Source organism: Phaenicophaeus curvirostris, chromosome 21 (assembly GCF_032191515.1).
Source record: "Phaenicophaeus curvirostris isolate KB17595 chromosome 21, BPBGC_Pcur_1.0, whole genome shotgun sequence".
In the NCBI taxonomy this organism is placed as follows: Eukaryota; Metazoa; Chordata; class Aves; order Cuculiformes; family Cuculidae; genus Phaenicophaeus; species Phaenicophaeus curvirostris.
Genome location: NC_091412.1, coordinates 11,463,237 through 11,480,209, shown reverse-complemented (window position 1 = coordinate 11,480,209; position 16,973 = coordinate 11,463,237). Strand labels below are relative to the sequence as shown.

General features: G+C 49.6%; 1 protein-coding gene across 5 annotated transcripts in view; it reads right to left on the bottom strand.

The window, feature by feature from the left end:
- The window catches only part of COL26A1 (collagen type XXVI alpha 1 chain), a 114,331-nt gene that overhangs the window by 16,126 nt on the left and 81,232 nt on the right, over positions 1–16,973 (bottom strand). For all 5 annotated transcript variants that reach the window (XM_069873817.1, XM_069873820.1, XM_069873821.1 and 2 more), the window contains 3 exons: positions 11,576–11,637; positions 3,642–3,795; positions 865–909 (listed from right to left, as the gene is read on the bottom strand). In XM_069873817.1, coding sequence (XP_069729918.1) covers positions 865–909; positions 3,642–3,795; positions 11,576–11,637 — 261 coding nt within the window. The remainder of the gene's footprint in view (positions 1–864; positions 910–3,641; positions 3,796–11,575; positions 11,638–16,973) is intronic.

The window sequence follows — 16,973 nt, the reverse complement described above, 5'->3', positions numbered from 1 at the left end:
GAGCCCGTTTAAGAGAGCAAGAGCGCCTTCTCCCCTACCAAAACCTCAACAGCCCTGAACCCTGATTGCAGCCAGTTCTTCCCAGCAGAGAGGGAAGAACAGCAGAAATGCTGTTTTGCAAGCACAACACGCTGTGCTGCTGAGCATGGGTCAAAACATTTTGTCACTGGCATCAGTCAGTCTCAGTCCTTTGGTTCAACATTTATGACTCAATCCCATGAACTGCTGCAGACCGAGAGCCATCGTTTGCTGCTGGCATCCTCAATCACGCAACTGCAGTGGAGCTCTAAAGGAACTGGCACTCAGTGCCCTGGGGGTGGAAATGGCTACAGGAAAGACCAGGAGAAGAGGCACCGAGCAACGTGGCAGGTGAGTGCTCATACTGGTAACCGATGGTGTTACCAGCATGAAAGAGACAAGTACAAAAGGGAGGAGAGAGAGCAAAGGATTCAGAGGGGAAACAGGGAGGGAAACAAATAGGCCACATCTTCAGCTGGCATAAATCAGCTCTGCTGCAGCAGCATCACTTTCAGAGAGCTGATATGAGCCTAACGGTGTTTGGTGCCATCACTCAGCACATGCCCTGCTGGCTCAAGCCACGTCTCCTCCAGTGAACTGCCCCTCCCCGGGCAGCGCTTCCCGTCCTTGTGCGCTGGGGAAACTGAATGTCTCAAAGGCGGCAAAGCTGGCATTTCGCCTTTCTGACCAGAGCAATGCATGACCAGATAAACCCCAGCCCCTGGGAGGCTCTGAATGCCTGAGGACTCCTGGCCACAGGACCCTTCTGCTCTTTGGAACACGTCATGTGCAGGAGCGGAAACAGCCGCATTCTGTGCTTTGAAAGAGGAGGAACCATTGACTTACCCTGTGGTATCAGCTGCTCCTCTGCACCTCTATGTCCTTTAGGCTCTAGTTGAGAGGATTAGGGGGAAAAAAAGAAAAAGGAAAGAAAAATATATGAAAAATGAGGCCGCTCACTGCCAACTGGCTCAGCCACAGTACATGTATTTTCTTACTACTCACTAGAATGGATCCTGTTGATTAACAAGCTGATCAGAAAGGCCAGCAGTGCAGCTGTCTCAACAGCTCTGATTGCTTTTAAATGATGGTCTGTCCTCAGCCAGGTCTGTCACTCACCGATGGAATAACTACCCTAACAAACAGTAGCAACTTCTCCTGGCCTTCAGCCTGGGGAGGCGTCAGCCAGGAACACTCCCACCAGCCAGGGCATCCAGTCCCTATCAAGCAGCTTTGTGTCAGGCACCAGCATTCTGCCCTCGGTCCATCCCGCTGAGAACCCTGGTGGCACACGAGCCAGGATTTGGATTTGCTTTGGCTGAAACTCTAGAAGTAGGGCAAAGTACGCAATATTTCACGTAAAGCTCTGGTGAAGAGGGTGGGAGGGACACAGGCTGGGCTTTCTACAGCTCCACAGCACACGGGACACTCGGGTCTGACTACCCTCTACTCTAAAACCACACTAGATGAAAGATCTCCTCGGGTCTGCGATCTCTGGATGGGGACCTGGGCCAGCTTTGAGTCACAGTAGTGTTGAAATCACACAACACGGGCAGTCCTCAACCATCCCAAATTCCCTCCACTTCACTAAAATCCACAGGGTGTTTTTTTGGCTGGCTTTGAATTGTAGATAGAAAGTGGTGTGGGCAGGCAAGGAAGCCAAATGTGGGTCCATATCCATGAAACATCCCCACAGCTCCTTAGTAAAGGAAACACTTCGAAGGTCACAGAGCTCGGACAGGGCCTTGAGCAGGCAATCACATGCCAAGAAGCATCTTAACTGATTACTTCTAATTGCTGAGAGACACCGTTCTGAAATGAAACGGTCCAGCACACGCTTGATTCCCAGCTGCTACGCTTGAATTGTTCTTCCATGCTAGGTTAAATAAATCCAGGGTAGAGAAATAAATGGCAGCAGAGAGAAAGACTCCACCCGGCAGCACGTGGTCAGGGCTGTGACACATGCAGGCGGCTCAGAGCACAGCCTGGAGCCCTGCTGGACAAGACAGGCTCAGGTAATGCTTACATGTCACCGGGATCTGGGAGGTGATCGCTAGCAACTGCCTGGATTTGCTGCAGGGACTGGGGGGACTTACAGGGGACCGTGGGGTCAGCCTGGAGCCTGCGCTACAGAAGAACCGTTCTGGTTCACATCACTGCCTGGGTAAGTGGCGCTCGCTGCTCCTTGCTGAGCAAGAGGAGATCACTATGTGTTCAGAGCCTCTGAGAGGGGACCTTGAGCAGCAGGGACAGAGCCGTCAGAGCAGTGACTTCAGTACAATGAAGTGCAGGCACAGACTTACTGTGACAGCAAAAATAAATGACATGGAGAAGGCAGATCGACCACATAACGGACACTGGGGAAAACGGCTTTAATTCAGTCCTGGCAGCAGGCGCTGTGGTTCTGAAACTACTTTGCAGCACATATTGTTAGTGAGCTCCCTCCATGTAGTGGCACCCTGTCAAAGTACAAACGCGGACCACATCTGGTCTGTGTCGGTTGCTCCAAGTCTGCTGCAGTCAGGAAGGGCTGCCACAATCAACCGCTCGGACCCAAAAAAGAGAAAGAAAAAAACCAAGAAAAAACACTGCAGGCCCTGCAGATGATAATGAACGACTCTGGGAGCAAGCGAAGCTACTGACAGGCAAGGCTTTGGAAGCGGAGAGTGGGGATCTTGAAATGAGAATGCCAAGGTCAAGGAAATCCGATGCGTGGGGATCTGTCTGGCCAAGTGGGCGCAGAGGGAGGTTTGCTTCTAAGTGTATTTTTTTTTTGTGCCACAAGAGGGATCATAAAACAGCCCATTGTGCTTATGGTAAATTTTAAATATAGAATGCAGACTGCAACTGAGGTTGCTGTTCATGGGAAAGTTTTTCCTTCCAGTAAACCCAAGATTGCCTCTACACCCCAGTCCTCTGCCTCCCCACGCTGCTCTCGGATGGGGAAGCACTGCATTCAGTGCTCAGCAGGGGAACATGAATCGTCCCCCTGCGATCCCAGTGGCTCTCTGGAGTCACCTCAGGAATTCTTAAGTCTATCCAGGCGTCAAAATCCACAGTCTTTAGACTTAAAACCTGTACGCTGAAGCACGCAGCAGGCATAGTGACCCTCCCAAGGTTAACAGGAACCTAACTTTCCTGAGACCAGAATTCAGCTCTCGGTAGATGCTTGTGCCAACAGAACAACGGGTCAGTAAGGCTGGCAAAATGGAGCTTAATACCTTAGTGTCTGAACTTAGCTGGTTTCATCCAGGCAAGAAAGGGCAGAAAAGAGGCAGAGAGACAGAGAAAAAAGCCAAAAGCCCTTCTTTTTGTGAAGGGGTGACCTTCATCCCTGCACAGGTGGTGGGAAACAACCCCTGAGGAAATCACACCCAGCTTGCTGCAGCTGGAAGGATAATTTGAGGTTGATCTGAGCAGACCCAAAAAACCAGAGAGGAATGCCCATCTGAAAATCATAACCCTCCTCTTTACAGAGCAGAGGGAAGGAGCTGCCAGTGTTTCCCTCCAACCCCTCTCCCCTGCAACTCCCAGTACCCAGACCAGCACAGGCTCTGTTTCAGTTACCCTACAGGAATCGCGTACCTAGGGGGGTGATGTAGGGATGAGCACTTTAGGCTTACCAACAGATCCCACTGTTTTTCTCAGGATAGTCCCGGGATTCAGCAGGGGAAAGGCATCTGGTAGCAACTTGTCATCCCACGTGGCTGTCGTCCCAGCGATCGGCAAGTTGTTTTCCAGCGGTGGGCTCCGCTCTGCAGCCTCGAGCAGGAGGATCTAAGCAGGGGAAGGCAAACAAGGTCAGCAGGATGGTTTCATGTGTGTCTCAATCCTGAAGAAGTCTTGAAACTCCTCTCCTTGCCAGCAGGAGACGTGAATAACTCTGCATCCCAAACCACAGGGGCTTGTGTTAAAGCTCTATAGGTGTTCTGGAAGCAGCAGTAACTGGACTGGGAAGCTGCTGCCTGAAGTTGCAAGAGGATCTTGCACACGTCCTCCTTGGGGAAGGCTTCACTGCTTCCAGAGAGCCTCAGCCTCTCACGGAATTATCTCCTCGGGGAGAAACATGAAAGCAGGGACCAGAGCTGGTGATAGGGGACATGGCATTTCACTGTGAGGTTACGTGTTCAAACCCAGAGCCATAAGGTCAGACTGATCCCTCTCAAAGGGATCAAAGAAAATGAAAGACACTGAGGAGATGAAGCGCCTCCGGAGAACGGAACGGAGCTGGGGACAGGTCTGGAGCCCAGGGGTTCTGGGAACCCTAAGGGCCCTGGGGCTGTTTAGCCTGGAGAAGAGGAGGTGAGGGGAGACCTCATCTTTCTCTGCAGTTCCCAGAAAGGAGGTTGTGGGGAGGCAGGTACCGGGCTCTTCTCCCAAGGGACAAGTGACGGGATGAGAGGAAACAGCCTCAAGTTGTGCCAGAGGAGATTTAGATTGACACAAACCACCTGAGCAAATACTGATTTAGGGATAAGGGAAATAAAAGAGAGTAAGGCTCAAACTTTCCACCGAATCCCTAGAAGGTTTGGTTTTTACACGCTGTGTTGTCTCTACATAATGAAGTCACACTGCAATTATAAATGAGAGTGACTTGGCTCCACTTGTTTGTTTTTAAATTGCAACTATTACAAGGTTTATCACTTATTTATTACTGGGCCTGGTTGGAGCCAGGACTGCAGCAGCGCCAGGAGTGATGAACTTCATGCAGAATGCACTGCCTGGCAGGGGGGAACCAGAACCCAGTTGAACTGGGAGCTGGGTTAAGTGCAGGGGAACCGAGCCTCAGCTGCTGCAAACAATGTTCTTCCTTTATTGAAAGGATCTTTATTTCTGGATCCAGAGCCCTGAATCAGGTCGTAATGCTTCTACTCAATGGGTTTCTCTGATCCAGGCAAGACAGGAATCAGTTCAGTCTCTCCTGCACTTCTGTGCTTCTCCCCAGTGATTTATTTGTCAGACTTTTAAGGCAAGATGCTATCCGTTCACAAACGCTTAAGCATTGCCTTGCCACAATCAGGCTTAGTTCCCACTGACACGGGACTTCAGTGCACGTTGAAGACCTTTTCTGAACCCCTTTATACCATTATATTATCCCTTTCATTCCCCAGTAAAACCCCAAGACGTGTCCACAGTGAACTCAGCAAGAGGCAAAGCTCATCCTGGCGCTGGCAGGTGAGGGGGGACAGGCGACAGGCTGGGGAGCTCCTGCAGGAGGCAGGGACCCCCGGGGGCTGCCTTGGACAGCAGAGCTGGGGGCAGAGGGGATGTGGACCCAAGAACAGCGACGGTCAGAGAGCAGCAAACTGCAGGGGCCTCCCGGGCAGCGGGAGCGGCACTGGCACGGCTCTGCCGAAGGTTGCATCTGGAGTGGAACAGCTCCAAATCATTTTTATGGGTGATAATAAAAACGTGTTACCACATAATCAACACAAAACAGTGGCAATGGTATCCTTTTCATTAAAACAACATGTTTTAAATGAGCGCTTCGCTGATAAACTCTGCAAAGAATTTCAAGGTATGCACAGAACAACCCAGAGTGCTCTTTCATGAATCCACTGTATGTCGTTAAGGCTCAAACCATAGTAACCAGTTTATTTTCCCTGGGCACAAAGTGATAGAGTTCAGGAAGTCTCCAGGCTTGAAATTGCTCGGAAATTCTAGTTTTTATGATCAGGACTGAAGAAGTGCCCAAAAGAAATAAAGCAGAAAGAAGAGATTTCTCACATCCGTGAGATCCACGGGGCCAAGCTAAAGAAGGAAAAGCATGAGGGATTTGGTGACATGCAGAATCTCACACTGTACAGCTCTTTCACCACGCAGCGTCCTCGCACGAGCTGCAGCGCTCAGTCCAAGCAGGGTCCCTGCGCGCTACTGCAACAGCACCGGAGCCATCCATCTACTTTCCGTCACGTTCTGTTTTTCTTAAGGCTGCTGTTGCCAGAGCCAAGGGACCCGAGGAATATTCCCACTTTCATTAAGCAAAAAAAGAAAGTTTCTAGCCCTTGGAGCAAACTGCTGGAAAATGATAGCACAGGGGCTCACGGCCAGCAGGCGAATTAGCAAAATGTGCAATGGATTAAAGTCTCGGCATTAAAACCTTGGTATTTTCTAGTCAATAGGGTTGAGGTAGAGAGGGGGACAACACCAACTGAAAGACACATAGCTTTGGTTGGAAATCCTCATGGCAAGCAGTGCCCACTTCTGCCACAGCTTCCAGTGCAAAAGGTCTTGGGGAAAATATGGAGAAGAGAGGAATAAAACATCCAAACGTCACCATAGAAATTAAATACACCCTGATGCCATGGGTGACATCGGTCACCCAACCGACTGGAGCAGGTACAGAGAACCAGCTGAAGGGCAGCAATGTGGTTGCTGCCTGTGGTGTCAGGAGAGCAGATCCCTACAAAAGACACAAAGGCCTTTTCCTCCGCAGTTTGCACCACGTGGCAGAAGATGAAGGATGGCCTCGACTCAGCAGAACGCTTGGACTATCATCTTTTCTTATGTATGGAAGCAAAAAGTCAAATCTGAGCCTACATGGACATGCTGAACTGGAGCCTCTGGCAACACAGGCCCCACCGGCCTGAGGGCTTGTCTGTGGTTTCCAGACCCCACCTCTCAGAAGCAGCTGAACTGGGTCAGAAGCTGGAAGGAGCAGAAATGGGGCCACGTCTCCTGCCAGCAGCGCAGCGGGAGCCGGGCTCGACGCAGGAGAAGGCGTGTGAATGCGAAGGGAATGCAGTGGGGATGACGCACTGTGCTGGCCAAGGAGCCTGCGGGCCAGCGCCAGCGTGGAGGTTATTGCCTGCGAAACTCACCCCTGGGCCTTGCGAGTCCCGTGGAGCCACCGGGCTCACCTCTGTACAGGCTCTGGCGCTCGCTCTTCTCCCGTGGCTGCGAGCCTGGCTCTCCACCGTGGGGCCCGCTCACGCGCAGGGCCCTCAGCAGGGACGTTAACGTTATGTGCCTTACGCTCGGTCCCAGCTTACTCAACCCACCTCCTCCTCTTCCATTTGCCAGCATAAACTTTCTAAACTTTAGACACATACCACAACTCCTGCGTCAGATAAACAGCTCAACCCAGGGACAATGGAAACGGGAGGAAGGTTTTCATCTTCTTGAGATGTTCAGTGTCAGAGGACTTTTTTTGGCTCATAGTGGCTTTCAAGAACCTTGTTTTGGTTGTTCCCACACATCAAAAGAAGATTTCACAAGCACAGCCTCCCCCATCAGCCGTCCTCCGCTCGCATTCCTGATGTCCTGTCACCCGTAGGTGCTAGAAACAAGGAAAGAACAGCCGGGCTTCCAAAGATTCCAAAATTGATACAACAGGGCTCAGAATGCTTTTTCTTTGGGAAAAAAAATCCATGGAGATGCAGAGGAACCATTTAACATAATCCAGATGGATATAATTAATTAATAAAGAGGGGATATTGGGTCTCTCGAAGCATTGGTGGAATTAACTCCCCTCCATCCCTCTCTAAAGCAGAGGGAAAGGAACTGCACAAAACCAGCTCATCAGCTAAATATTCCAGTGTAAAATAAGATTCCCTTGATCTTGTAAAGACACAAGCTGATTAATAATGGTAATTGCATAACTTGTTGGACGTATCTTTCTTTATAGCAAATTATTTGGCAAAAATATAAGGGCTTTTTAATAATTCATCAAGACAGAGCTAACCAGGGAGTTTTACAAAATCAGATGGAATGGTATCTCTCTCGTAGCAACGGTAAACCTGCAAATGCGAGGCTCCAGAGCAGATGCCACGGTTTGGTTTCAAAACCCAGAAGACATTCAGTAACTGTCCACTAGGATGCGATGAACCAGGTGCCCAGAGAGAGCCTGGGTGACTTCACCCTTATCAGGGCAGAGAGACTCTGGCCAAAGGGGACGAGATGATGAGTAAGTGGAGGAGTTTCCTCTGTAGTGATAAATGATGTGAGGAGCAGTAGCTGGTGTCATTGTGGCGACCCAACGTAGACCAAAAGGTAAGGTTTATGTTACCAGCTCTTGCATGGAAGATAGAAATGTGGACCAAAGGCTTCTGCCAGTGCACAGGTAGTGCAGCTCGTGCTCTGTCTGCAAAGGTTTCTGGGGTTTGGAACAGATTTACAGGATTTCCAAATAAAGATGATGCAAAAAGTGACTGCTCCATCAGTAGGAACCTTCTGGGGGAATCGGAGTAGAGAAGAGACAAAAGCCCAGGCCAGCCTGCTAGTTCAGATGCAATGCAGGCAGTGTTCACAGATCACCAGACCGTCACGGCTTCTCTTGAGGGAGCAGCAGTGAGGAAGGGCTGGCAGTGGTCAAGTACATGAAGGGAGCTCAGAGTGAAACCAGATTCCCCATTCTTACTTTAAAACACCTGATAAAAGCACATTGGAGCTCTCAGCTTCCACCATCAAAATCACATCACTCTTCTCTGCCCATTTATTGCTCGTCACCTGCTGGGGACGTAGCATCGCTACGGATGGGGCACCAGGCCAGCCTGAGATGAAGTCAGTCTTGAGGAAGGAACATCTGTTCTCAGCCACAGCTTTGGGATCCACTCTGCTGCTCCCCAGGTGAGGAGCCTTCAGCTCTCACCTCACCAAGCTCAAAGAGGTGGAGATGCCTTGCGGGCTCTCCTCCTCCACTGCACTCCAACTGAAAAGCTGCAAGAAGAGAGCAGCACAGCCGGAAAAGAGAAGAGCCTCAGTCCTTTACTGCTCACATTGGTGCAAGCTGAAAAAAAGGACCCAAAGGAACGTTCCTCTTATGATCACACCCTCCTTATGAAGCTCCACTAGAATTTCTGATTGAGAATCAAGTGGAAGTTTGCATGTTTGGGCCCAGGATTAGCAAAGGATCCGAGCACTTCCATCCACCCTCACACGCCTCCATTGCTGAAACCAACTTTCTGTCCACAAGAATATTTCTCTTAAAAACCAAAGATGTACACAACGTTCCCAGATAGCAAACATGCTCAAAGCATTTCCTAATGCAGCCACAGGATTTGCTTGGCATATTGTGTTCCGTGTCATAGAAAATAGAATTTTTTGAAGCTATTTTATGAAAGTATTTAATCTATTTGAGTAAAACCACCAAACTTGTAACTAAAAGCCCTTGCGGGAGGGGTTGTGGGACAAGATGCACAGAAACTGGGGTTTCCCTCCCCATCTCTCAGCCACATCACAGTACATGAAACATCTTCTACTGCCCAAGCTTTTCTCCTCTAGAGCCGGAGATTGGTTTAATGTCTATGGAAGAAGGAAAAGACGAACCCCACAAACATCACAGGCAGCAAACAGTATTTCATTCAGCCACTTGGAAGAAGAGGCAGATGGAGAAACACCTACCAAAATTGCATTAAAACTCTAAATAATGGTGCTTCATCCTCAAAAGACACAGGGTTGTAAAGGTGCTGAGGGTGCTCTGTCCTGAATAAAGAGGTGGTTTAATGTAAATCACAATGTATTCACCAACCTGTGCACAGTACAAATATGTTCTTTAAAACCTTGGAATCTCTGCGTGGGGAATCATGTTACAACAGCTGTTTTCAACCAAAAAATATGCACGTCATTTATCGATCATACAACGAATCTATCAGAGCCTGGCCATCTCCATACTGGGGAGATGACAGGGTAACTCAAAACAGGGGAGACAAGGATGGAACCTGATCCATCCTTCACCTCCCTTCCTCCAGAAACATCTTCTACAGCCACAAGGGCAACCCAGAGCAGCATTCAGGAGCACACAAGGCACGTGAAAAATTCGTTCTGCCACACAGTTCAGCCGTGTCTCAGTCTCTCTCCTCCCCAAGGGCTACATAAGCACCGATTCCTAATGAGTCATTTTTCATTCCATTAGCTCTGTGTTTATTCTTGCCTCTCACTTTCTGATCCAACTCTCATATTACAAAAATCAGAGGGTTACTTTTATTACCTCATTTGGACACTGATCTTACAAGTTGGATGAAACCAACTCATCCTTGTAATATGAAAGATGAGACCACTTCAGGTTATATCTCCATTTTTTAGGGGGAACAGAAGAGGAGTAGGGAAAGAAGAAACCATAGTCCCGTAGCCTCTTCCTCCACAACTGAGTTTAGCGCTAGAACAGAGACACGATGGGCTGCGCCCAAGGCGAGAGCTGACAAGGTGTGGGCTTGGCAAGGGTTGGGACGGAGGCAGCACCTAAAGCCTTCCTTCAGCTGCCACTTCCAGGGCCAGTCAGGACCGCCTTAGGGTATCATTTTCCAGTAAACCAAATATAGAAAGTCCTAGAAAGCAGAGGCAGGCACAGCTGCTGCAGGCAGAGCATGGGAGGGCTGATTTAAGTCTCTCCAAGGCTGGTCCCGTGTCTTACTTGGATGTGGGACTGCACACACAGAGGTCAGCCCCCAGCCACCAGCTACTTGCTGCCAAAGAACACCCACCCGCCATGTCCCACTGGTTGGAAAAATGATCCTGCTCATCTCTGTTCTCTGCACGACAACAGTTGTTTTCACTCACACAATTCTGCTCCCCAGAATTTCATTCCCCCCACCCTTTCATTTTCCTGTAGTGAAATATCACCGCAAAGCCTTTGAGGGGAGTTCCAGACAACATTGCTCACTCTGTTTCAGCATAGACAATTCCCAAATTCCTCAAAATCTCCAGCATCCACCACCCCCTCCACGAAGGTTTCTCCCCAAATTCTTTGATGTCATTGACAACCATCAGTTAATGAGTAACAACGGCAGGCCAAGGGACCAGAGCAGGGTAAGAGCCAGGGCTGGGCTCTCACAGGAGGGACCTCAGATCAGAGGGGACCGACTGATTCATCTGCCCCGTTGCTAGACTGGAACAATCCATCTGTACCCCGGTAGGGAAAATTCAAACCACTTTACAAGAGAAAAAACCCATAATGCAAAAGTCTGCTCTTAACATTTGTCTCCACTAAACCACGAGTGAAACCACTTCCTTTCAAAGAAGGAATGAAAAAGAGAGACTGGACAGCACTTGACAAGCATGCAAATGAACAACTGTGCTTAGAAACACCTACGAACCATTATTGCTCTGGTTTGTGCTCTCTGGTGGTTAGGCATCCATACGCAATTTTTGGTGAGAGACCCAATTCAGAGTCTGCTCCTTCCCTGAGCCAGGAGAATCACTGCCCTACATCTCCCTGTTATCAAGCAGCTGAAGACAAGAGATTTCTCACACAGCTCCATCTGTTTCTGGAGCAAAATCTGAGCCAAGGTGCTCCGGTTGAGAGGAATGAGTTACTTATTATTTGTTAGCAGCTGTCCGTTTGTGACGGCCGGGCAGGAGGGAGCCGGAGGGGCAGCTGCGTGGCAGAGCGAGGCCCAGGAGGACACATGGGAAAAGCAGGAGGAGCCAGCCAGAGGCGAGCGATGCCCGTGTGCACAGCAGCGCTGGCCTGGCTCCTAGGGCAGGACCACCACGCTGTGCCCCTCGCTGCAGACAGAAGGATGGACACTTGATCTCTCCAGGGCAGCCAACTCAACATCTTTTCAGCAGCAGCTCTTAGAAGTTTTTGCCAATCAGAAGAACAAAGGCAGGTCCTTACCTTGGCCTCGAGCGTGTTCAGCCTCTCAGTCATATCCGCCAGCCTCGTGCAGTTCATGCATTCTAGAGAGAACAAAACACAGCGATGTAAAATTCAGGGTGCTTGGCCGTCCCACGTTAGTGATCCCCAGTCTAAGGAGATTGCTCGAGCGCTAACGGAAACCAATCACCCATTGCATAAACTTTCCAAATGAAATCTGTCATGGACCCTCCATGAAGACCCGTGTGGCTTCCCAGATGGGCACAGAGCTTCCACCTCATAATTCCCAACATTCTGCAAATAAAGCATCAGATGGCTCAGGAACACTTCGACTGAGGGATTTCCTCCCAGGTCAGTGCTGACAAAGAATTTCTTTCACTCAGCAGGAAATAACATTTGTTTATTTTTATTCTCTGCAATAAATCTTGGGCAATATTTCTTGGCTCAAAGTGGCCCACGAGTCTGCAAGTGCATTGTCCCTTGGGGAAGGAAATGGGTGAGGCGTGTTTGGTCTGGATCTGCCTGTGCTGTGTAAAACAGGGAATTACATTCAGCATGTAACTGGCTTCATGCTTTTGATCTTGCTCATCCCCACAGAAAGATAAGGCTGAATAAATCCAGTGCTCCCAAGAGCCAAACCAGATGCGTTACAGAGCAAATAAAATATGGGCGTCCTGTTCTCCCTTCTGCTGGCTTGCACATTTCATAACTCTCCTAAGTTCCAGAAAGACTGCTTTGAGCTGTCTGAAAACCATCTCTGGGCATAATTTGAGATGGATCGATCATTTAAGCTCTCTTTGGAGAGCTCTGCTCAACACAGGGGCTTTGCCCCTCTGCACAGGGGGAATCAACTGGCTCCCAGGGAGAAGGATTCTCCGATTGTCTCTGCCAGCCAGAACCAACGATGAGCACCAGTCCTGCAGCCCGCTCTCCTCCAGAGGAGCCCCAAAGAGGTCAGCAGGAGAACTCCTTAAGCCCAAGCTGGATTTGAACTCTGAGCCTTTTTTGCATTAAATGCCTGGAAACCCAGATTGACACCCAGGGTACTGAGCCTGGACCCAAAAGACATTCAACTAACCCATAAAGCGCATATACTACTGCAAAAGATCTTGTGATGGCAGTTGTCCCACCACCAGCAGCCCCTGGTGACACCGAGCTAACCACAGCCAGACAACGCTTTCAAACACCGAGTGAGGGAAATGCTCAGCACTGCAGTTACAGAATCACAGTTGAAAGCTCTCTCCTCACACCTCCCAGACCAGGCTGCTTCGAGGTTCAGGGGCATTATCTGTGCTTGCAGAAAGCCCAAGGATGACTGTGACAAACCAAGCTAATAAGCATCTTCCCTGAGCGCGACACACCAAAGCATTTAGTGTCTAATCCTGATGGATGCTGGTTCCAAGCCTAGGACGGTAAAGATGGATTTGCTGATCAGGGCAAAAGCTCTGCTTTATTAAAGCAAGCCTGAGAATCTCACATCATTATTTCACATGCAACAAATGTAATGCTGGGGCAAATGCTCATCCTCTCTGACCTAGAACTCAAGAGCAGGCGCTTTCTGTATCTGCAGAAATCCATCACTTGTTGCCGCACAGAACCACAGTTTATTTCCTTCATGTTCCAAGTCGGCAGATTTGTACTTTTCCAGCTAAACTTCAAGGAAGAAGTTGTGATTTCACCCCGTGAAGCCCAACCTCAAAACACATGGTAGAATTCGTTTTAGAAATATTCCAGCAGGGAGAATAAATAATTGAGATAACAAACCTGAGGCTGTCCCAGCGCATCGCATGACACCCAGTCTGTCTCCACAACGTCTCGCCGTTACCATCCCAGCAAACCTCTCCCTCCCCACCCTCCCATTCCCCATCTCCGACTGCGTGGCTAAAGCAACACAACTGGAGGGAAAGAGGAGCCTGACGTAGCAGAGCTGCGGGACGCTCGGCATGCTGCAAAACCACAAGTCGCATGCCCTGTGCCAGCAGGGACCCACTGAGCCCTGATCCACGGGTTCCTGCCCTTGGCTGATCTTTGATTAACGGCCGAGCCGGTGCCTTGGGTGCTGCAGCTCTGCCAAGGGGCAGCTGGCTGTGTGCCTGCAGCTCCCATTCCGGATGCTCAACTACAAGAAGCGACTTCAGCAGTGAGTGCCTGAGCGCAGGGGCCTGGCATTCTGGCTTCATGGGGCTTGAGCAGTGTTTGCGTAATGTCCCGATTACGTAGCTGCACACTTCTGCTGCTCGAGGCTAAACGCCCCACAGGTCTTCAGACTCCTCACTTGAATCCAGATTAACAAGGAAGGTGCGATAACGGCTTTATAGCAAGGAGGCTCTAATGATGTCAGCACAATTAATGCCACAGTGGTTGAGAGGAGTGAACAAAACCCAGGGCAACGTCCTGTGGCTCCCTAGGTGGTCCTCAAGCAGGGACAGCCAGCCCGGCCTTGCATCTCCACCACTCTAATTTGTCTGATTTGACCCTTCCAGCCTTTTCACATGGATCCCGAGTTTCCCTAGGTAGTTTATGTTCTGGCCCTTTGCAAAAGCTTTTGCCAGCACATTTGAAGGATAGCAGGCCCCACCATAAATCACAGCCAACCTGGGATCTGTTGTTTCAACACGTTTCCTCTAATGAGAGTCAGATGTTGGCTGGGACAGACTTTATTAATTGGACTTGTTTAGAATCAGTCATGTCTGTAGGTCTGTCCCGCGGTCCGAGCAAAGGGCTGACGGCAGCTGTGGAGAGGAGGAGCGCCTGTGTCGCCCAGCAGCCTCCAGTCAGGAGAGCAAACGGGAACCAAAGGTCTGGAGAGCAGCAGGAGGGAAGGGCTCCTACCGGGACATCGCACGCCCTGGCCACGGCTCAGGGCCCAGCAAGCTGGAGCAGAAGCTGTTTCTCTGTAAGGGGAAGCTCTCCAAGTTTTGTTTAGTGCAGGGTCATTGCGACTCAGCTGCCAAGGTCTCCCAATTCACTACTAGGAACTTGCTGGGGGCACTGCGAAGGTTCACCTTTCGGCAAAGGCAGTGGTGAGGGAAACACCCTGGCTGGTCACAGTCTCTCACAGCAGCACCGCCAGGGTGGACAGTCCACAGCTCCCAACCAGAAAAAGAAAGGCTTATCAGGTCCATTCTCACCCCAACATTTCAGTGTGTTCAGGTCAGAGGGAATCTGTATTCTTGCTGAACTGCAGACATGGAATGCTCCAACCTAAGCACACGTGGACTGGACATGCACGGGACACAACCACCTTCCAGCCATGGATTCGTACAGCTCACTCCCTTCTGATTCCACAGCACTGAGATGCTGAGCAAGGCCGGGTCTCCCCCATGGGGAAACAGCGAAGGAAGGAGGGAGGAGAGAGACAGGTCTGCCTTTTTGTCCTCTTTCTGGGTCAAACAACTACCAAAGAACATCAGCTGCTCACTCTCATTTCCTCTAGTCCCAAGTTTCATTTTCACCTGTAACTGTGAGTTACTGGGCTGCTTCCAATATGGAACAGAACACTTAGAGAGTAGTTTTGCCTTTTTCCCTACCATTACAGACACTTCAGATCTCTGCGGGGAGACCCTGGTCAAGCCAGAGAATCTCTGCTATAACCACCCTTACCCATAATTTCACTGCCTGCCTTGAAAAATGAGCTCAGATTCCCTTTCCTATGAGCATTGCTAGCTGATCTGTTCCTGCTTGTAAAATATTCCTACTTCGTTTCCATGTCTACTTTGTTCTTAAACAGGAAAAGGGGTTTTTTTCCCTGAATAAGCAATAAATATATGTTCATTATGAGGATATTCTGTGATCTGGAAGCATCTGTTAATAAAACCCTAAGCAAAACCTAGTGAAAAACAAGTTTATCACAAATGCACTTTTGGAGTAACAACTGCTGTCTGAGACCCCCTCCCAAGCTGGTGCACAGTTTTGAGTGGAAAAAGTAGATGATATTTTAAATTTTTTTGCAATATTTTCTCTAGACTTTTTTTAAAAAAACACTTTCACAGTTTCTTAACAACACGTTTCAGACTGCAGTATCAAAACAGCACTTATTTCAAAGCTCACCTAAACTAAAATGAAATTAACTCATTAAACAGTCTTAAGCAAAATTCAAAGGTTCACTTTGGGTCAAATGCAATACTCGGGGTTGACCAAACCCATATTTTAGTCATTATATTGTGTCAAAAACCTAAAAAAATTCCTTTTCAGTTTCTCTCAAATAATTTTTCTTTCCAATTTTTCAGTTTGGCAGAGGGACCCAAATCCTCTGTTATTCTCCCAGGTCTGTTCTCAAACAGCCCACATCGCTCATGTTGTTTTATTTAAGATTTCACACATGCACACTCCCCCACCACAAACTAATTTCTTCCCTAATTGCTCTCAGCCTGGGGATTTGCGCTCTTTCGCAGCACCAAGGATCTCTTTTGCTGGTCAGGCCCGTGCTCCGTTAGCACATGGAATTAGATGATGATCGTTTATTCACCAGGAACCATGAGATCCGTGTCCAATCCACCTCCACCTGTCAGAGCGAGGTTTAGCACGGAACAGGAATGGCTGGATTTTGATGCAACACGTTTTGCTAGAAAGGCATTATCTGTTATTTTTAGAAACACAACTCTTCAGTACCTTAGCCCAGCACAGCTGCCTGCAGACCAAAGTGACCCTGACCAGAAAGATTTTACCTCCCCAGCGCGGGTTTGTTGACGCTTTGCTGCCTACGGGGCTGCTGGACTCGGGGCTCCCAAGCGATGCTGCAGGTGCTCAGCACTCCCAACATGGCACAGAACCCTCCTGTGAGCCCGTCCCTCCCCTGCTGCACCGTGGCATCAGCAGAGGGCTGGAAAGCACGTGAAGGCAGATGGAGAGACAGAAGAGACACACAGGCAGTAGGAACCATGGGTATACAACCCTCTCACAGCAACCCAGGGCTGTATGCAAGCTGGATTGAGCCCCTGGGCTGAAAGGGGGGAGCCCACGTCTTTCCTGACAAGGAAGCTGAGGGCACAGAGCCCACAGGGCTCTTCCCAGGAAAAAACACTGCTCCTACAGCTGGTCTGGTCCCCACTGCACCAAAATCCAGTGTCTGATACCTGGTGGTAGGCCAAGGAGCTTCAAGTTGAGGTTCTAGCTACCTCTACCTTGAAACTCTCCCCCAAAATGCCTTAAATGGCAAGTTTAGGTCCATGAATGAAAAGCCCAGCATCCAGGGAGGTTTCTCCTGGAACGTGGCAAGCACTGGGTAAGGCTGGGTGTCAGCCAACCTCCTCCCCCACGCCTGTCACCCCACGCACTCAGCCTCAATATTAGGTTTCTCCTACAGCTGTGGAGGATTTGACAGTGAATTCTGACCCTCCCTCTGAGCACTGATGAGGGACGGGGAGAACAGCCAGCAAGTCCAAAACGGACAAATGCAGAACAGCACAGTGTGTCTGCA